This window comes from Esox lucius, chromosome 12 (assembly GCF_011004845.1).
Source record: "Esox lucius isolate fEsoLuc1 chromosome 12, fEsoLuc1.pri, whole genome shotgun sequence".
NCBI classification, from domain to species: Eukaryota; Metazoa; Chordata; class Actinopteri; order Esociformes; family Esocidae; genus Esox; species Esox lucius.
In genome coordinates, this window is record NC_047580.1 from 31,691,033 (window position 1) to 31,711,278 (window position 20,246).

The 20,246-nt window shown below is 45.9% G+C and overlaps 1 protein-coding gene across 6 annotated transcripts in view; it reads left to right on the plus strand.

Annotated features, from left to right (window-relative positions):
* The window catches only part of prkcz (protein kinase C, zeta), an 84,159-nt gene that overhangs the window by 18,309 nt on the left and 45,604 nt on the right, over positions 1-20,246 (plus strand). The window contains exon 1 of one of the 6 annotated variants that reach the window (XM_029124031.2): positions 19,192-19,326. The exons of the other annotated variants lie outside the window; for them this stretch is intronic. Within the exon in view, the coding sequence (XP_028979864.1) occupies positions 19,290-19,326 (37 nt within the window). The 5' untranslated portion in view covers positions 19,192-19,289. Of the gene's footprint in view, positions 1-19,191; positions 19,327-20,246 lie in introns of those variants that run through there. 6 annotated transcript variants of the gene reach the window in all.

Sequence of the window (20,246 nt, forward strand, 5' to 3'; positions counted from 1 at the left end):
CAGATCTGTCTCCCTGTTTCTGGCCGTGGTGCCGGAGTCCGTTCGATGTATTGATCTCAGCTATATTATCATGCGTGTGTCCGTGTATGTATTTTATTGGTCTATCATGTGAGAGTTACATTAGCCCCTCAATAGCTCAATATACCCTGTGGAAAGCTTACTTTATGCATGGCAACACCACCCAACCAGGGCTAGGCTAATAGGTTCAGCCGAAGGCCTGTTGTCATTGGAGCGCGTGGTTGGGAGGCCGGGACCCAGAGTTATTACAGTTCTGAAAAGTAATTTGTACCCTGCAAGTTGAGCACAACTAAGCCCCAAAATAAATTGCATTTGAAAACGAGGTGGAAAAAAGTCAGGCGTGGATTTCTTCACGGCACTATCACATGAGGCCTCTTGTTTTGTTTTTGGAATACTTTGGAAACAGATTTCCTTAATCAAGCAAATGTGGCTGTTTTCATGGTGATTTATTTTCCTATCCAGAAATCCTCAAAACATGGCCGCCATGTTGTCGACCACTGACTTGTCGACACCGCTCTCTGAACACCTCGGAGACCATGCATGATATATATATATATATATATATATACTCAGTAGATGTGAATGGATCCTTATTGGCTGACACGTGTTAATGGTGTTTTACGAGGCCATCATCGCTCGAGTCTGGGTTGACCGCAGGAGTGGCGCTTGGCAACCAACCATGGATGCTCCTTACCCAAATCTTTTACATAAGCAAGTAATCCTTATTTTTTTATTTATTTATAGCCTCTGTCGCTCTCAGAAAATCATTTGCTTTAATGAAATGGTTTTGGTGCACTGCTAGTTAGGAATGTTTAATGGTCTTTGCCAAGCAGTTCAATAATTTCCAGGGGAATATGATACTAACACAGCATCATTTGCTTCCCCAGTCGTCTGCCTCTTATCTATTTTTGGCGGTGAGCTGTTTTCTTAGTCCTCCGTATGCCATTGGATCTGTGTTGCAGGCTAATAATAGTGAGTTTGGTTAATGTTCATATTTGTGTTTTTGTCTACTTGCATAGTTTGAGTTTCATAGTTTATGTTACCAATATTCCTGCAACCTGAGTCAAGTACTTGGAGTTCCACTTCCTTTTACAACATCCAGCACAGTGCGCAGAAGCCGCGAACGAAGTTAGTTTACGGTCAAATCATGCCTCTGCCTATATCACGCCTGCTGTTATTCGTTCTACATGCCCCCCTAAATTGGGCCAAGGCTGCTGCCTTGTAGTTATTCTGCATAGTTGGAGGGTATGGCCTCTGATCAAGGGAGCAGTCGGGCTTGTTTATGGAAATGGCTTCATGATGATCGATTCAGGAACTTGGTAATGATAAGGACTAGCTGATCTACCTTTGGACTGCGTGGAGTGTGAAGGGAGTCACCTTGAGGCTTTTACAGTGTCAGACTGTGTATAATGACTGTATTGGTCTGAGTGTGTTGGTTTGCTTTACTCTGGCCTATACACTGACATGCTGGCTAGATTGTACTGACTATACTGGAATGCTTGAATAATATGCAATTCAGTATTTTATTAAACCCCTTGCCATAGCATGTTAGCGTTGTAGCCTCAACCCAAATGGTTCATGGACAGCATAGCTGACCTTCTCATCCAGTGAAGCCCGCAGTGATCATTTTGACGGACCAGAAGCAGGATGTGAGGGAGGTTTGATGGATAACTGACCACCGTGGTCAGTGGTCATGCTGAGGTAGTCCAGAACGGGAACATGGTTAGAATACCTTTTTAGAGAGGAAATGGCAGCTGTTCATGAGTCAGTGGAGGAATGAACTGCCCTCCTACACTGACTCTCCTCTCTCCACCTCCCACACCCATCACCCCTTCTCTCCCCTCTCTCTCTCTCTCTCTCTCTCTCTCTCTCTTTCTCCCACGCCCATCACCCTGTCTCTCCACTCCTGTTTGTCCGGGGCAGCTGTGTCTCTGTAATCTCTCTGAGTGTAAGATAGTGTGTCTCTGTCTGTCTGTCAGTCAGTCAGTCACCACCCTCCTACACTTCCTGTCTGTCTGTCTGTCTGTCAGTCAGTCACCACCCTCATACACTTCCTGTCTGTCTGTCTGTCTGTCAGTCAGTCACCACCCTCATACACTTCCTGTCTGTCTGTCTGTCTGTCAGTCAGTCACCACCCTCATACACTTCCTGTCTGTCTGTCTGTCTGTCAGTCAGTCACCACCCTCATACACTTCCTGTCTGTCTGTCTGTCAGTCAGTCACCACCCTCATACACTTCCTGTCTGTCTGTCTGTCAGTCAGTCACCACCCTCCTACACTTCCTGTCTGTCTGTCTGTCAGTCAGTCACCACCCTCATACACTTCCTGTCTGTCTGTCAGTCAGTCACCACCCTCCAACACTTCCTGTCTGTCTGTCTGTCAGTCAGTCACCACCCTCATACACTTCCTGCCTGTCTGTCTGTCTGTCTGTCAGTCAGTCACCACCCTCATACACTTCCTGCCTGTCTGTCTGTCAGTCAGTCAGTCAGTCACCACCCTCCTACACTGTCTGTCTGTCTGTCTGTCAGTCAGTCAGTCAGTCACCACCCTCCTACACTGTCTGTCTGTCAGTCAGTCAGTCAGTCAGTCACCACCCTCCTACACTGTCTGTCTGTCTGTCTGTACAGAAACAGGGTTGGACAGCCCGGTTCCGTAGGGTCCTACAGAGGCCTGTACAGTAACCTCTACTGGCAGTCGTGTCCTCTGTAATGGCTTCACAATGAAGAGACTCGAAAGCTGGATCAAGGGCAAAGACTGCCCCAAGCAGGGGGTGTGTTGTAGAAGACCATATCCAAATAGACAGTCTTGTGGACTCAGACAGGCACACACACACACACACACACATACATACACACCAAGTGGTGATTTGGACTTTAATACATTACACACAAACAAACTGAGAATATTTTCAAGCTATTTGCTGTAGATTTGATGAGAGATGTCTGAAGGGGTAACATCACACAAAATGTCAATCAAAAGTATTGCGCAAAATGTATATTCCACATCAACATTGATGGGGCTTCAATTATTTTATATTTTTTGCTTTGAGAGAAGTACATTTTTTCTGTCTAGTAAGTATACCAGAATAGAGGTGTTGATCTTAGACCTGTTTAGATCATAATGGATAGGATTTCCAGGACTTGTTCCTAAATCAGCACTGCTACTCTTTATGAACACAGGCCCAAGTGTATAGGTGAGTAAGGGAACTGAGAGGGTTAAATCACTTTTGAAGGCTACAATATATCTCTTACGCAATCTTTCTCTCGTTATCAGAGCAGGCTGCGAGTGTCATGGGAATCAAAGACAATCCCCTTTAAAGCTCTGACAGAGTACGACCAAAGCCTAGACATTTTAAACGTGGCCTGTCTCCGGTGAGGCGTGTGAATGATGTTGTCAAACGGCGAGTAGCAGGCTGGGTCTGAACCCATGTCCACCGGAGGCAGGGGCCTCGACCACTAGTCCCCCTGGGGCCATTTACTGTTGACACACCGGTGGGGAATAAGGACGTCCGTTTACTTCCTGATGTCGCAGAATTTGAAAGAGGCTACGTACATCACACTCGTCCATGGGTTTAATAAGTAACGTGGCACAAGGTGTTTTACGGTCTCATACAAACCAGCCGGTTTGAATCCTGAATGCTGATTGGCTGTTAGCCGTGGTGTATGGGACCGTGTACCACATGTATGACGTCCTTAGGGGGGGGGGGGGGCGATAGGCAGTTTGTTCACGCCAGAAAGCAGTATGGATACACAGGACCCCGAACGCTAATCAATATCAACATCTCTTCAGTTCACTGCTTTGAGACATGGACACCATGCCACTCTGAGGACACCTGTTTCTCTCTGCGGTCAGCGTCCTTGATTATCTATCATGAAGAAAGATGAGTGCATTGATTATTAGTGATAATACTAAGAATTTGATCTCATGTGATTTCAACCTCAGCAACACTTACACCCTAATCGGTTAGAACGGCGTGAACACTCTAAAACAAGCTCATCATCTGCTGCTGGCTATCACTTCACACTCCATTAGAAGGCCTGCCTGCCCGCTCTCTCTCTCTCTGTCTCTCTCTCTCTCTGTCTCTCTCTCTCTCTGTCTCTCTCTCTCTGTCTCTCTCGCCGGTGATTCAGTTTTGATCACCGCCTTCGCCTCGCTTCTCGGGGCAGTTTTCGACCCTCCTGAGTCACAGATCTGCGTTGTCATGCCATCCGGAGGACTTAGCTGCAGATAGAAGCTATATTAAGCTGCGATGCTAACGCAGCAGTATCCCTCAGGCTGTGTTTCACAGAATCACACACGGGTGTCAGAACTCTGTGGACGTGTTAATTGGGATGTTTCTGTCTTCTAAAAAGGGACAATCTAGGATTTTGGTGTCTGGACACAGTGGTGTTTTTTAAAATTTTTATTGTTGTGCTGCGTTTTTGCAAATGGAGCTTAGCTGCCGCTGTGGAATTCAAATTCAGCATTAACCACTCTGTCATATTTGATCAGACAAATTCAAACTCTGACACACTCTGAGCGAGATAGGTAATCCTGACTATCACTGGGACGAGCCTGTCCAATTTCCCCTCTATTTCTGGGGAGTAGTCAGTATTGTGTGACAGAAATTACCTTGAGGTTTTGGTAATCTGGTAACAGGCGGCTTATTTGAGAGAGCACACATGGACGCAGGCAGAAGAATACAGCCCAGTTTGTCTTGAAACAGGCAGGTGAAGGGGTGTGGTCTGTCCTTTGGATGCAGTGAAGCACCACCAGGTCCCAAGTACCAATCAATATCTGACTGATTGTGTGCAGGCAGGCAGGCAATAACACACACACACACATATACACACACACACACAGACACACTAAAGACAGCACAATCGGTGTCTCTCCGTAATGTGCTAGCTTCACAGAGATAACACATCCTGCCATTCTTATCATATGAGATGAAGATTCTATGAGACCTGGAGCTCAGAACACCCTAAAGGGTGTGCCGGTACTGCTGAGCCCAAGTCAGGAACCCTTTAAATGGCATGGAATTCTGGTCCAGTGTTCCTGAAGCATCTTGGAGTAGGAGGGCTGATTTTGGACTTGTATTTATCATGTATTTATAATGACATTTAGATGGATGGGGTGGACCTGGTAAAAGCACAGCGCTCCTACAGTGAGACACTGAATGAATGCCCTGATTTTCTAGACATTTCCTCTCTAGCTACAGTTCAGTATTTGGGGTTTTATCTAACATGTGGGGATGGCCTTAACTGGTATAAACTCTTGACCACTAATTTCATCCTGATACCAAACCCTGTGGTAGAAAAAAATGATCTCAAACCGTGTGACTTCATTGCTGGCCTTGTCTTCTATGACATGATGGTTTACTGATGACCTTGATAGCGTTCTCCATTTTGAGTTTGTCACCATGGTGACATATATTGTCTGAGGAAAATATCAATAAGCGTCTATTCTGGGTAAGGGGACAGGTTAGTATGAGGGCCTTGGTTGTCTATGACTTTGGAATCCATATGAGGACTGGCTGCATGTCCATTACACTTTGGTGATAGATCACAGAATTGGTTCCCCTATGTTAAGGTATTCAACTCCAGGTCTGGGGGCCAGTAAGTTTCCTGTCAGTCCCTGATTTGAGAGGAACAAAATTGGTAGAAAACAGTGGAACTATTTTCAAGGTCCTGATTGTTCGAGATCCTCATCTAGATCAAAACCTACATCAATAATGGTCCCTGCCTTCATCAATAATGGTCCCTGCCTACATCAATAATGGTCCCCGCCTACATCAGTACAGGTCCCCGCCTACATCAGTACAGGTCCCCGCCTACATCAGTACAGGTCCCCGCCTACATCAACACCTAGGTTCTCACTTACATCAATACATATGTCCTCACTTACATCAATACATATGTCCTCACCTGCATCAATACCTAGCTCCTCTCCTTGATCAATACCTATATTCTTCTCACATTTTCACATTTTATCCTATACTCCCACTTGGGAAATTTACAGGTTAGGCTTTTGTATTTACAGTCAGTAGCCCGTTTATTAAGAACACTCGTATAGTGTCAGGCCACTTTGCCACCAGAACTGCCTGTACGCTTCAGGGTGTGGATTCCACAAGGTGTCCGGAATGTTCCTCAAGGATGTTTGTCCAAGCTGACGTGATGGCATGACACCCTCGTAGCAGATTGGACCGTGTCACACTGATGCTGTAAACAGCCCATTTCGTCTCATCCCGTAAATGCTCCATTGGATTGAGGTCTTGGGGCTTCATGGTCAACTCAAGGAAACTGAACCAGGTTTTGTTGGACCAGTTCATTCGTTACACATGTCTTTTCAACCAGTCTTAGTGATTTTGTGCCAACTGAAGCCAATTTGTCAATTTATATTTAGCCGGCCGTCTAAACTACTCCCAGTCCACGGCGTTTGTACGACAATCGTACCACGCCAAGATACGTTTTGGCCCATCCTAACATTCAGACCAACAGCATCCGATAACCTCTACTCTGGTCACCTCGCTTCACACAGCAGTTACGTCCGTGCAATCGCCCGTCGCCGTGAATGTGGTGGTGTGCCTAATAAACAGACAGCTAAGTGTACGCTACCATGAAAGCCCCGGCCAGACACGGCCTGGCTTCGCCAAGGTCCATGTTGGTGTTGTTCTGCGGTCCTAGACCGCAGTGTGGCTGTGTGGGATCAACCAGGTCAAAAGTGTCTGTGGCGATAACTGTATTTTTCTATCCACAGAAACAGGGCTGAGGCATTTTATGCAGCCTGTGACATTGTTATCTTGACTGGTCCTGTCAAAAGTTCCTCTCTCGTATAACATGATGTGATATGATTATCTGGACAAGTTTGCCTAAGTATCTCTCTTCTCCCCTGGACTTTGGCGTTTTGAGTTGCCTTACATTCTCCGCAAAATACTCAGTGAAGGAATAATAATGGCATATTTAAAAATAAGATGCCGCTATGCCTTGATTAGATGCATAATCTCCTTTCTGAGTGAATACATGTTAAAAACACCTTTCGGCAGCGATTATGTATGTGAGTCTTCTTGATTAAATCTTTAAAAGCTATGCATATTTGATTTGCCAATATTTACCCGTTACTCATTATCCAAAACCCTTGGGATCATGGCTAGACATGAATTTTCAAGAACTGCCATAAAGGAACTGGATTTTGACCCGTTTTAGATTAATTCCAAATAGTCAATGATTTAATGCCATTCACTTAAATATGGAACGTTCCCTGTGTTTTTGTTAAGCAATTCCAGTGTAGAGTTGATCGTTGTTTTTGTTGTTCTCCTCCTGTTGAAAGATACATTCCACTCCCAGTGTCAGTCTTAAAGCAGTCTGGAAAAGGTTTTCCTCTAGGATGTTTCCCCTCCCTCCCTCCCTCTCCCTCCCTCTCTCCCTCCCTCTCTCTCTCCCTCCCTCCCTCTCTCTATTTGCATCCCTGTCTCTCTCTCTCTATATGTCTGTCTCTCTCTAGGGTCTCTCTGTCTCTCTCTCTCTCTCTCAATTCATTTCAAATGGCTTTATTGGCATGGAATGTGTTACTACATACATTAGAACAGTGAACAACAACGATCACAGTTACAAGTAAGTAGGGGGAAGGATACAGGTACTACTGTAGATTCATTATCCTGATACATTATAAAGTAAGTTGGGGGAAGGATACAGGTATTACTGTAGATTCATTATCCTGATACATTATAAAGTAAGTAGGGGGAAGGATACAGGTATTACTGTAGATTCATTATCCTGATACATTATTAAGTAAGTAGGGGGAAGGTACAGGTATTACTGTAGATTCATTATCCTGATACATTATTAAGTAAGTAGGGGGAAGGTACAGGTATTACTGTAGATTCATTATCCTGATACATTATTAAGTAAGTAGGGGGAAGGTACAGGTATTACTGTAGATTCATTATCCTGATACATTATTAAGTAAGTAGGGGGAAGGATACAGGTATTACTGTAGATTCATTATCCTGATACATTATTAAGTAAGTAGGGGGAAGGTACAGGTATTACTGTAGATTCATTATCCTGATACATTATTAAGTAAGTAGGGGGAAGGATACAGGTATTACTGTAGATTCCTGATACATTATTAAGTTTGTTGTCCTTTCGGGTGCGTATTGCGCCGCTAATATAGCACAACTAGGTTTTTCTCCTAGAATAAGCTGCATTTTCTCAGTTTCAGTTGTTCTCTCAAAGTATTAAATCTCTCTCCCTCTCTGCATCTGTCTCTCTCTGTCTCTCTCTCTCCCTGTCTCTCCCTCTCTGTATCTGTCTCTCTCTCTCTCTCTCTCTCTCTCTCTCTCTCTCTCTCTCTCTCCCTGTCTCTCCCTCTCTGTATCTGTCTCTCTCTCTCTCTCTCCCTGTCTCTCCCTCTCTGTATCTGTCTCTCTCTCTCTCTCTCCCTGTCTCTCCCTCTCTGCTCAGACAGACACCCCTACCCCCTTAGAGGTTAGGTTTTAATGATGGTGCTAAGAACCTTTGCCAGGCCATCAGTGGGAGAAGTCAATCACTGTGGAGGTGTCTTGCTCGTGGGCTCGTGCTTCAACCTCTGTGTGTGCGCGTGTGTTGGCGGGGGGGGGGGCTTTACGCATGAGTGTGTGCAGGAGTTGCTGTCACGGCCTGAATGCCAGGGTACCAATGATGACTCAAGTCCACTGTGGACACGTTGGGGCGAATCCAATATTCAGACAGACTAAACGCACCCGCGTGTGAGTGGCTGACTGAGCGACGGCAGACACCGTCCCTGTTGACGAGACACTATGATGGCGTCCGCATGGACGTGGCACGACATTACAAAAATATATAGGGGCCTACATGTGTTGTGTTGTGCGGGCTGCTGTAGCCTGGGTTATGTCATGGAGCCTGAGGAGGGAGAGACGGGCAGAAAGAGAGGAAAAGCATTTAGAATAGATTTCCTTTGGGCTCACGGTGGCACGGCGGGCAAATCGGCTGTTGTAACCTGTGAGTCAGCGTTTTTATGTACACATTGAAATGACAAGAAAGTCCCATTAGTTACCCTTCCTTATTATTTATGATGGCCTGTATGATATGAAAGATCAACGTGAAATGCTACATTAGAGAGCAAGGCATGAAGCTCGGATTTGAAGAGCTCAGTCAGTAAACTTTTATGAGCCAAGATCAATTATTGAATCAGAAGGCCAGACAAGATCTGTATCTCAATTTTGTTTTTAAAATATGACAAAATGTACCTGCAGTGCATAGTAGAGAAGGGAACTTTATGTCTCATCAAAGTGTTAAATAAAATGTGTTGACAGTGCTGAATAAATAACAAACTCACTCATGAAAACAGCAGCTCTCTCTCGTCTAGAGAGGTTTTGACAGGTTTTTAAATCTCACAGGATCAGCTCGCCATGTGCGTGAGGATGCAGTGATCGGAGCCATCTCATTGGCTAGTGGTATCTAGGCCTATACTCTAATTTTGCTTCATTTATTCTCCCTGCATGTCCGTGCAGTTGGCCGACGTTTTATCTTTGGACACACGAAAATGGGAATATTTCACCTAGTCAGCGCTCGGGGAGGTTGAAACTAGCGCTCCTGTCTGTAAAAAAAAATAATAAAAAAAATAGGATTCAACTGCTTTGCCATTGTTGTTTTTGCCATTGAGATGTTTAGCGATTGACCAGCAATGCCTTGGAGATTGACCACTTGGTGACCACTGAATTCAAAGCTCTAACACCCATGATGAGTCTATTTGTGGTTCTGATGAGCAGCTAATTGGGTGAATCAGATGCATTGGAACAAACCCAGTACAGCTACTACAGCTCTGTGGGACAAACGTTTGCCGACCCTGTTGTTTTTTATTTGAATATGTATATCCCAAATCAAGATAAATTCTAATATATACGCTTAACTGTAGAAATAAAATTACAAGCACATTTGGGGGGGGTTTTCTCCCGAAAATGCATTATGGGGTCTGGCTCAGAAATATTGCGCGGTTCGAATTACGTTTTACCATCTTTATGGAGACTTCTGGTCCTCACAAAACCATGATCTTTCTTTTATACACACACACTTCTGCACCACTTCCCTCTGATCAGTTTTCCCTGTAGTTCAGATAAACTGTCGGGTATCCCAAACGTGTTTGGAGATGCCAGGCAATAGGAGTGCTGATCTCAAAGGATGTCCTCTGTGTCCATGTAGCCTGACTCTTCATGCTCAAAAAAGGGGAAAGTAAACCAGCCGGGCCACACAGAAGTCTTGTGATAATGCGCCCGGGTTGTGTCTGTGCAGGTACGGCCGTTTTACTTGCTATGATGGCTTTCCAACAGTCAGACAGCGTAGTGTCTGTAATGTTACAGTGGTAGCTGTATCACAAGCGTGGCATGGTCACAAGCGTGGCATGGTCACAAGCGTGGCATGGTCACAAGCGTGGCATGGTCACAAGCGTGGCATGGTCACAAGCTTGACATGGCCATTAGCTTGACAGGGTCATTAGAGTGACATGGTTATAAGCGTGACACAGGCCTTACAGGCATCATAAATAGTTAGAACTCTCGACTGCCTGCTGCAGGTGCCAGACAGACAGAGACAGACTTTGCCACCTTTCTCCCTAGTGTCGTATTAACTCCCTGTCAGACAGCAGCCTTGCTGCATCGAGCAATGATCATAGCCTCATCTCCTGGTGTTTAACCCAAACATATAAAGGTTCACAGATCTACAATTTGCAAGATGAAGTCAGTAGCGTGTGATATGAAATCAGTTGGTTATGAGATTTAAATAGTAGTGGATGAAGCCAGTAGTTATTTATAGTTAAACATAGCTGTGTAATGGTCATGGAGTGTGTTGAGGTGCAGTTTTGAAGCCCTCCTTCATGACTGTTACCCTTTTAATAGAAGCTGCCAGTGTTCCTCCTGTCCTACAGCCTGATGAAATGGCAGCATTGATCAGTGGGGCTGCGGCACTGTCTGGGTAGCTCTGTAGAAGCTCTAGGCTAGTACACACACACACACACACACACACACACACACACACACACACACACACACAGTACAATGAATGCATCACATGTGCACACGTGCATTCTCTCTCTTTCCCTGTCTGTCGTCTGTACTGGTCCTGAATGTATGCTAGCTTTGTTAACAAAACCCTGTTGGTTGGCAGAGAGAAAGAGCTCTGTCAGTGTAGCTTTGTTAGAGTAGCCCATTAGCATGTGCCTCTCCTGAGGCCTAGTGTCTGTTCCACAGTCTCATCTTGGGGGTAGAACCTTTCCTGGGGAAGCATGGAAAGACATCACTGGGGCTTAAGTCAAGTTAGAATTACCCTGTTAACCTAGCTATCAGTAGCTCAGTCACAGGTAGGTCTATAAGTGCTTAAATAGCACTGGCAGCCTAGCTATCGGTAGCTCCATCAGTAGCAGGCCTAGAGCATATCTTAATTTGCCATATTAGCCTAGCTGTTAGCCTAGCTATCAGTTGCTCCATCAGTACCATGTATATAGTACATCTTAGTTTGTCTTGTTAACCTAGCTGGTAGCATAGCTATCAGTACCTCCATCAGTAACAGGCATATAGAACATCCCCATTTGCCTTGTTAGCCTAGCTGTTAGCCTAGCTATCAGTAGCTACATCAGCAAAAGGCATAGAGAGCATCTTAATTTGCCCTGTTAGCCTAGCTGGCAGCTTAGCTATCAGCTCTGTCAGTGGTACAGTGCTGCTCCATTGTTCTCCCATTAGGACACTGCACCCTCTGATACTGACCAGAATGACCCTTTGTGTGAAGCAAGTGTTCATGTGTGAAAAGAAAGTAGCATCTGCCTAAGCAATGCTAATCTTTTTTTTCCACAGCTCACCACTCAGTACCTCAACCAGACTACACATTTTGGAAGCTTTTTTTGCATTTGGCATTTAAAGACAATCCACTCTAACAGGTCATGCACTTCACCTTTTTGTGAAGTGTAGCATGGACATATACAAATACAGTTGAATTGAATATATGCAGCCAGTTATGCAAAAAGGGACTGAGACAAGTGGATTACTCTTCTTTGACTACTTTCAAGGCCTTCGTTATGACTGTAGACAATACCAATCAACCTGTATCTAGATCATACCACAAGGTTATTGTACCTTCAAACACTCACGCAAGCATTTGGAAAGTCTTCCCTGAAGGACCATACAGAGCTCAGGCCTTCCTGTGCATCCTGTTCTCTGGCCCTCGAAGTGAGACTTGAGACACCAGGTAACGATGAGGTAGAAAGGAAGACCAGCGGGCTCCGGCCCTTGTAGATTAAGAGTTGATGATCCCTGATCTAAAGGATGTGGTGGGCCAGGTCCAGACCATGTGATCACAACTCTCGCCGGTGTCGTTAGGAGGGATGTGCCTGTGAAGTACACTGAAATGGACTACTTCAACAAGGGTGTTGCCCATGCTGGAACCGAAACGATAATGCCACAGATACGACAAGACCTGTTTCTGTGGTCCAGACACACACACACACATGTACACACACACACACACACAAGCACACAAGCACAAATACACACACAAACGCATACACATACGCACGCACGCACGCACACACACACCCACCCTTTCCTGGGGACTAATTCTGTGTGTGTGATTGTGTGCGTGTGCATGTGTGCGTGCGTGTGTGTGTGTGTGTGTGTATGACCGTCCTCAGTGGCTGCTGCTGTGTTTGTGTAGGGCTCCCAGGGGGATGAGAGAGAAAGCTCAGATGACTACTCGCTAGGTTGTAATGTCATTACACGTGCTTGGGCGAGCTGTCCAACCCGGTGTTGGTATCATGTTACAAGAGCTAACCGTTTTCCGCGCCGTGCTAACTGTCATGCTAAATGCTAACAACGCCACCAGTACCACTGGCTCCCTCCAGGATGCAACACTGCTCTCTGTGTATAGCGTTTGACTTGGGGCGCAAAAGGCTGTTCACTGAGAGGTAATTTTTCAAGCGCTTTCACACACTCACTCTCACTCACTCTCACTCTCTCCCTCATTTGTGTTGTTTTGTTCCTCAAAGCTTTTCTGTTAATTATGTAATGTATGTCATGTATTGGCCTGCAGTACTCCCCTCCTTATATCATTAACTCCTAATGATAACCGGCCCTCTTGCTCATGGTCTCTCGCTTTCGTTCTGTCTCTCTCGCTCTCATTTTGGTTAAATTTGCTTTAGTGGGCAACATTTGTTTACATGTTGCCTAGATGAGTTAAAAAAATGAATTGGCAAAAGTGAAATAAACACTCAGTAGAACTGATTGTGTGGCTGGTATTCTGTGGGACCTGTTGAATTCGGCTGTCAGATACCCCATTAACAGTTACTGGCGGCTGGGAAACCCCCACAGCCACTACGAGGTGGGGGGCCCTGACATCCCAAGGGCCCGGTTCTGAATAGCAAAAAATAAGCTAGGCCTATATAAAAAGATTAAAAAGCAAAAAAACTTTGAGGGCGAGAAAATTGCTTGTTGAGAGCCCCTGAGTTTTGACTGCCAGGTAATGGAAGCCTCTGAAGTAGGCTACATAACCGATCTTCCTTCCCTTCCAGTCGAAAAGGGGGCTAAATATCTGTCAAAAATGGCCGTTGTGTTTCCTACGTGCATTATTCACCCCCCCCCCCCCCCCCCCCACACACACACACACACACACACACGCACACAGAGCTATATAGCGCTGTCCTTGGTGTTGAACAATAGGCTGTCCATTGTGCTGATGCGATTGTGCTTTTGTAGTTGAAACTTTTTCTCAACTTTCCATTACCAAATATGTATAGTTAAAGGTAGATAGACTTCTATTGACGTAGGTGGCAGTGGTATAAGCTCATAGATGGAGGTACATTTTGAGGGGTTTGGGCTCCCTTGCGAGGAGGCCTCTGCTGAGTCCAGGCCGCCAGTGGCTGCAGTTGGCAGCCGTTCGTTGGAGTAGGATGCAGTTACTGCATGAATATCTGTGTCTGGGGATTGGTTTTGGTGGGAACTTTTCCCGACCTCCACACAAAACGTTTAACGCCACATACTAAAGTACGATAACAGACAAGAATAGTAATATTGTTTCAGAGCCTTCAGTTACTGGACTGATTGGATCCCAGTGTCTTACATGGCCCGTGTTATCAGAGTGGATCCCAGTGTCTTACATGGCCCGTGTTATCAGAGGGGATCCCAGTGTCTTACATGGCCCGTGTTATTAGAGTGGATCCCAGTGTCTTACATGGCCCGTGTTATTAGAGTGGATCCCAGTGTCTTACATGGCCCGTGTTATTAGAGTGGATCCCAGTGTCTTACATGGCCCGTGTTATTAGAGTGGATCCCAGTGTCTTACATGGCCCGTGTTATCAGAGTGGATCCCAGTGTCTTACATGGCCCGTGTTATCAGAGTGGATCCCAGTGTCTTACATGGCCCGTGTTATCAGAGTGCCGTCACATTGAATCAGATGGAGTTCAGACGAAGCTACGCTCCTGCTACTCTACCCTGATGTGAATGCAGCTAAGTCCCAGTGTCAGTCCTGCTGGTAAAGACAACATTGCCCCAGTTGTCTCCGTCAGATACTCTTTACAAAGCTGGAGTCTGTAATGTTTAAGCCGCCACGTCCTTTTGTGATATTGCGGCAACAGTGAAAGGGGGATCATTGCACGTCGTTGCCAGCTTGATGGAACTGTAGGGTAAGGGTGTGCGTTATGTTTTTGTTTTGTTTACTTCCCTCTCCATTTCAGAAACAAATGGTAGGATGATGGAATAGTATGATGGTGGGATTATGGAATGGTATGATGGTAGGATTATGGAATGGTATGATGGTGGGATTATGGAATGGTATGATGGTAGGATTATGGAATGGTAGGTTGATGGAATGGTATGATTATGGAATGGTATGATGGTAGGATGATGGAATGGTATGATGGTGGGATGATGGAATGGTATGATGGTATGATTATGGAATGGTATGATGGTAGGATGATGGAATGGTATGATGGTAGGATGATGGAATGGTATGATGGTAGGATGATGGAATGGTATGATGGTAGGATAATGGAATGGTAGGTTGGTAGGATAATGGAATAGTATGATGATGGGATGTTAGGACAGTGGAATGGTAAGACGCCTTCTTGTCATTGTACTCAGCGATTGTAGGCCTGTGACTTACTGCCTGTTAAACTTAGTCTAACATTTTGTGCATTTTAAATACCTTTTTACCTTTTTTATTTTCCTTCTGCCAATCCTGTATTAATTTATCTCTGCAGTATAGTCAGTGTGCAGCAGGGAATGGCGATTTAGGAGGGCAATAAACTGGCCGCGCAGAGACTTGCAGGATGGCAGATTTCTTTTACGACCAGTCGCACCTATCGGTCGCTGTAATTTCAAGACATTCACAAGACGGAGGGATTTAGGCTGGCTGACGCGTGCCTGCCCGTTCTAACAGGGCGGTTGTGGGGACCCCTGATCCACAGAGAAGAAGCACGTGTAACTCAGAAGATGGCTGTGGTGGCTTGCTTCATAAAGCATGTGGGACACCCAGATAGATCTGTTTGGTCCATTGGGACACAGTAGTTGACTCCTTCTGGCTAAACGGTGGTGCTGCATTTCGGGTGTCTCTCCCCCAGGACTTGGTTTTCAGAGACTTTCTGATTTACATGAATTCTGCTCAGGCTCCCTGTCCTCTGTCTACTGAAATGACCTATTTTAGATACTTCATATCCGATCGTAGACTGAGCGTGGCAAGAAGTGACTTTTAACGTTGTGATCAGTGATGTTCCCGGCCTGTTTGAGCAAAGGAAGAGATTTGAAAACAAAAATGTCAAAAACTCCACATGCAATTGCCGTGACACAACTTATTGCACTGCCCATTCAACCAGGAAGTAGTCGCCCATCACCTTTTGAGGTGCCCAGCCTACCGTAAGGCATTGCTGGCCCGTGGCGAGGCAAACTTGACGAAAACCAACAGAACCAACCCCGGTGCTGACCCAGGTATAACTACAGCGTGAGTGGTCCCGAATCGTCCATCACCAGGTTAAAATGCGCAGTCATCCCTTTCTCTAAGATCCAGTATATGACACATGCCAAAGTTTCCTCTTGGAGGTTTTTCTCGGGCAGCAGTCAGAGTTGTAGTTGTTAGGCACAAGATGGAAGAGAACGTACTAAACCGGATATGGCCTACTTTAAGCTGCCTGGTGAGAAACACTTGTCTTCTTTTTGGGTGGAGAAATGTTGTGGTCCATTAATGAATGAGACCCAGTAGAGCAGAGGTCCGTTTCAGGGAATAAGAGACGCCCTGCTTTGTTCTGTCATGGTTGGGCTTACAGACTCAAATTCATCTATAAGCCTTCTCTCTCTCATGGCATCTGCCCCAATGTCCTGCACCAGAATCCTCAGAGGAAGAGATTATCTGGGATTATTGTCCGTCGATTTGCTGATGCAATAATGAAAAGTCAGATTTAGATTTTTTTTCCTCGTGCCAAAAAATTCGAGAGGAGTAGCACGAGAGAGAAGAGGGAGACTGGGAAGGAGAGAGAGAAGAGAGAGAAAGTAAGAGTGAGAGAAGGAGAGAGGAACAGAGTGAGAGGAAGAGGGAGAACAGAAACCGAGAAGAAAGAGAGGAGTGAGATACCCATACAAAACACACAGAGAACCTATAGGCCCCAGAATAGCTCAGGCCCTGTCGCAGACTTTCGGGATGCTAGCCAGATTTCAGCACTGGCAGTGCCTAGGGAAACACTAATCTAGGTAGAGAGTGGGACAAGTCGAACCGACCGTAACCCAGAAACCAACTCCATGACAAAAAGCCTAACGACAGCCTGACGACCAATCGCACGCCCTCATTTCGCCTCACCGTCTCCTGGCCCCATCCAGCCTGACTGTGTAGTTCTCTTCACATGCCTTCTTAGTATCATGGCGAGGTCTTCAATTATGTATCTGACCCATATGTTTTGAGGAGGAGGCCCGGACTGACCCCGTTTCCGGGGGTGATGGGGCAGAATCTGGAGCAGGCCAGGCGGTTTCCGCATTGCGTGTGTGTCCATCGGATTGGACCTCTGCTGGATGGCGCTAGCCCCCGAGGCGCATCTGTTCAGCTCAGCTAATCCACGGAGCCACGGGTAGCCCACTGGTTAATGCCCCGACCACTTAACTGGCACACGCTCAATAGCTACAGTGGGGCTGTAGTGCTAGCTTGGGCTAGGCTAGGCTACATCTGGAGTGGGTGGGACATTGTTGAGCTGGAGGGCATCTATTGGACATTCAGTCTGGTTTATCATACTAGTCTTCTTTTGACCCGCCCAGATTCTTTTTTCTCCCTTTTTTTCTTGTTACTAAATCTCTTTATAGTTCCATTTTCTTCCCCTCTCTATCTGCCTCTCATTCTCTCTCAGAAACGAAGGATTAAATGTCAGCAGTGCTCAGGTCTTACATTATCCGACGTCAGCGATCTATGAGAGGTCTTTAGAGTATCACGAAATGCAGATCTGGTCTTAGCTTCTTAGCTGCAGATCTGAGAACAGCCTATCCTCAAACAACCACTGTGAGGAGCCAATGCATTGCCCTTCTGTCTTTTTCTATATCGTTCATTCTTGCTACATCACCAAAGCATCACCTCCGGGCCCACAGCGCTGATGTACACAGTGTGAAGGCCAGATTCAGATGTCTGTATTTCTTTAGGGCTGTGGTAATGTGGAAAGTAAGTTGATAAGGTGAAGCGTCTTAGCCCTGCTGCAGAGATGGCCCGGTTGTCTGACAGATCTGGCTAGAATCCGTTGGGCTGGTCCGGCTGTACCCCAGTGGGCCTGTCGGAATTTCCATGTTTGTTTTGCATATGACAACTTCCATTTCCACTTGTGTTTCGGGCGGCAAGAAAAACATTTGCTGGTGTAGGACAGTTAAGATACATAACAACGTAAAACTGGTGGGAGGGCATTATCGAAATGCCGATAACAGGTTCCAGTCTGCCTCAATCCTGATCTAATAAAGCCAGTGATACTGGCCAGGGCGATGGCTACACTCACTGTGAAGGAATGCGGAGAATGCTTTCATAACCTCCCCGTTGTTGCAACATTAGCAGGTTCACTGTAGATGGAAGGAGGGGCATGAAGAGGGTTCCCAGAAGGTTTATGGTGCCAAAGGTGGAATTTATGTTTTCTCATTAACATCTACATGAACTTTGTGTGTGTGTGTTTGTGTTTGTGTGTGTGCTCCTTCTCTCCATTTACAAAAACGGCCCATTTGTGTTCCTGCTGCAGGTGTGTGGGAACAATGTGATAGATCCTTCCGTATAATGTGAGAGTGTGTGGTATATGTCTGAGGTAAACCGCCCGGTCCAGAACAACACCTCCACCGCACGGGACACAGAGACCATAAGGCACCTCACTCTCCTCCACCTCCTCCGTTCTCCTTCGAGCCCCAGCGCCCTGGTCTAAAAATAGCTCTCGATGTATAAATATAGGCAGAAATGTTTTCACTGCAAAGGATGTCGGCAGTGATTGCGGCCAACCCACAGCTAGCGCTGCCATCTAGTGGTTGAGTTGGGTAACCGCACCCTGGTGATGTTCTACCACTGTGGCACTTGCTTTATGGGAAAGCCCCATTGAAATTGTCAGAGACGAGTGGCGGCCAGACGATTAGTTCCTAGTGGTTGGACCGCTAGTGCATGGAGCGTGCGCCCTTGACAGCTTTGGGTCTGATTCATTTTCAGGCCACCAGTGTCTGTCTATATATATATATATATATATTTATATATATGTAAAACGTACGCACGCATGACAGAGTCGATTTGGTCGATATAGTGAGCATAACGTCATGAATATGTCTTAAATAAAGGAGTAAAATCAGTCTGGAGCAGGAGCAGCTCAATATATAGAGTGTTTTATACAGTGTTGCGATTTAGAGAGCACAACCAATGACAAGTGGGAAGTAGGCACAGATTATTGGCTATGACTAGAGTAGGGTGGGAGCAATGTGTGTGTGTGTGTGTGTGTGTGTGTGTGAGAGAGGGAAGCTGTGTGTTGTAGCATGTGTGCGTGTTTGCGAGACTGTGCGGCTAGAAATGATAGAGACGATTGCCGAGTAGCAGCCTTAAAGGGAGTGTGTGTGTGTGTGTGTGTGTGTGTGTGTGTGTGGGGGGAGGGAGGGAGGGAGGGAGAGGGAGGGAGGGAGCGAGAGAGAAAGAGAGACGAGAGGAGAACAGTCTCGGAGGAAGAGGAGGAGGAAGAAGAGGAGGAGAGGGAAGAGAGAACAGTGTCATGAGAGCCGGGCTGTAGTGAGGAGAGGGAGCGGGTGATTCTGCTGCCGTCAGAGAAAAGGAGGGATGCTTCTAACACTCCTCTTCTACCTGAGAGTCAAAGGTAGGAGGAGGATAGAGTTGCCCCCTATAGACACTGATCTGTGGTCTGTTTTGCATGTCTACCCACATAGAAATAGTTCTATTTGTTCTATTTCTATGTTTCCACCTACTAATAGTGAAGAGGACCAGATTTGGTGAGGCTGAGCTGATCCTAGATCTGTGTCGAAGAGGCAGCTTCTACCCGAAGCAGGCTGATACCTCATAGAAAGACAGAAAGGCAGACAGACAGAAAGGCTGACAGACAGGCATGGTGCTTGTGTTCTCGGGTGGATGGCTGCTCGCTGGCATGCGTGTTGGGGATAGTGTGTGTGGGTGTGGGTGGGTGGATGTTTGTGTTTAATTCACGGAATAATTTGATACAGAAAGTATGTTGTGCTTGTGTGTGTGTGTGTGTGTGTGTGTGTGTGTGTGTGTGCGTGTCTGTTGGCATTTGAAGTATCTGAAAGAAACCCCACTCGACAGCGATTATTAATTTTTTTTTAAATACCAGAAGGAAATGTTTTTTTTCCCGCTACAGTTTCTGAAAACCTTGCCTGTTGAGATTCTCAGGTTGTCTATGTATGTATATTGTGACGCAACATCATGGTAGTTTGGCTGTTCTTTTAGGAATTACCTTGTAGCCTTGCTGACTCATTTACTTACTTGTTTGGAGATTTGTAGCCTGTGGTCTCTAATATTCCTTTTTATCAGCATGGTGTCACTGCGCCGATGTTGCTAGGTAGTGGAATGTCTCCTCATATCAACACACTTTCAGTTGAACTTACAGTTGTTGTTGACCTCAGCCAAATATCAACCGCAGTCTGACATCTCTGTCAAAAAATGTAAACAATTACGACAACAAATACATATTTTGTTGTCCTCAAACAAACATTACGGGCACCATGGACGCGCCGTTACGGGAACCATGGACGCGGCGTTACG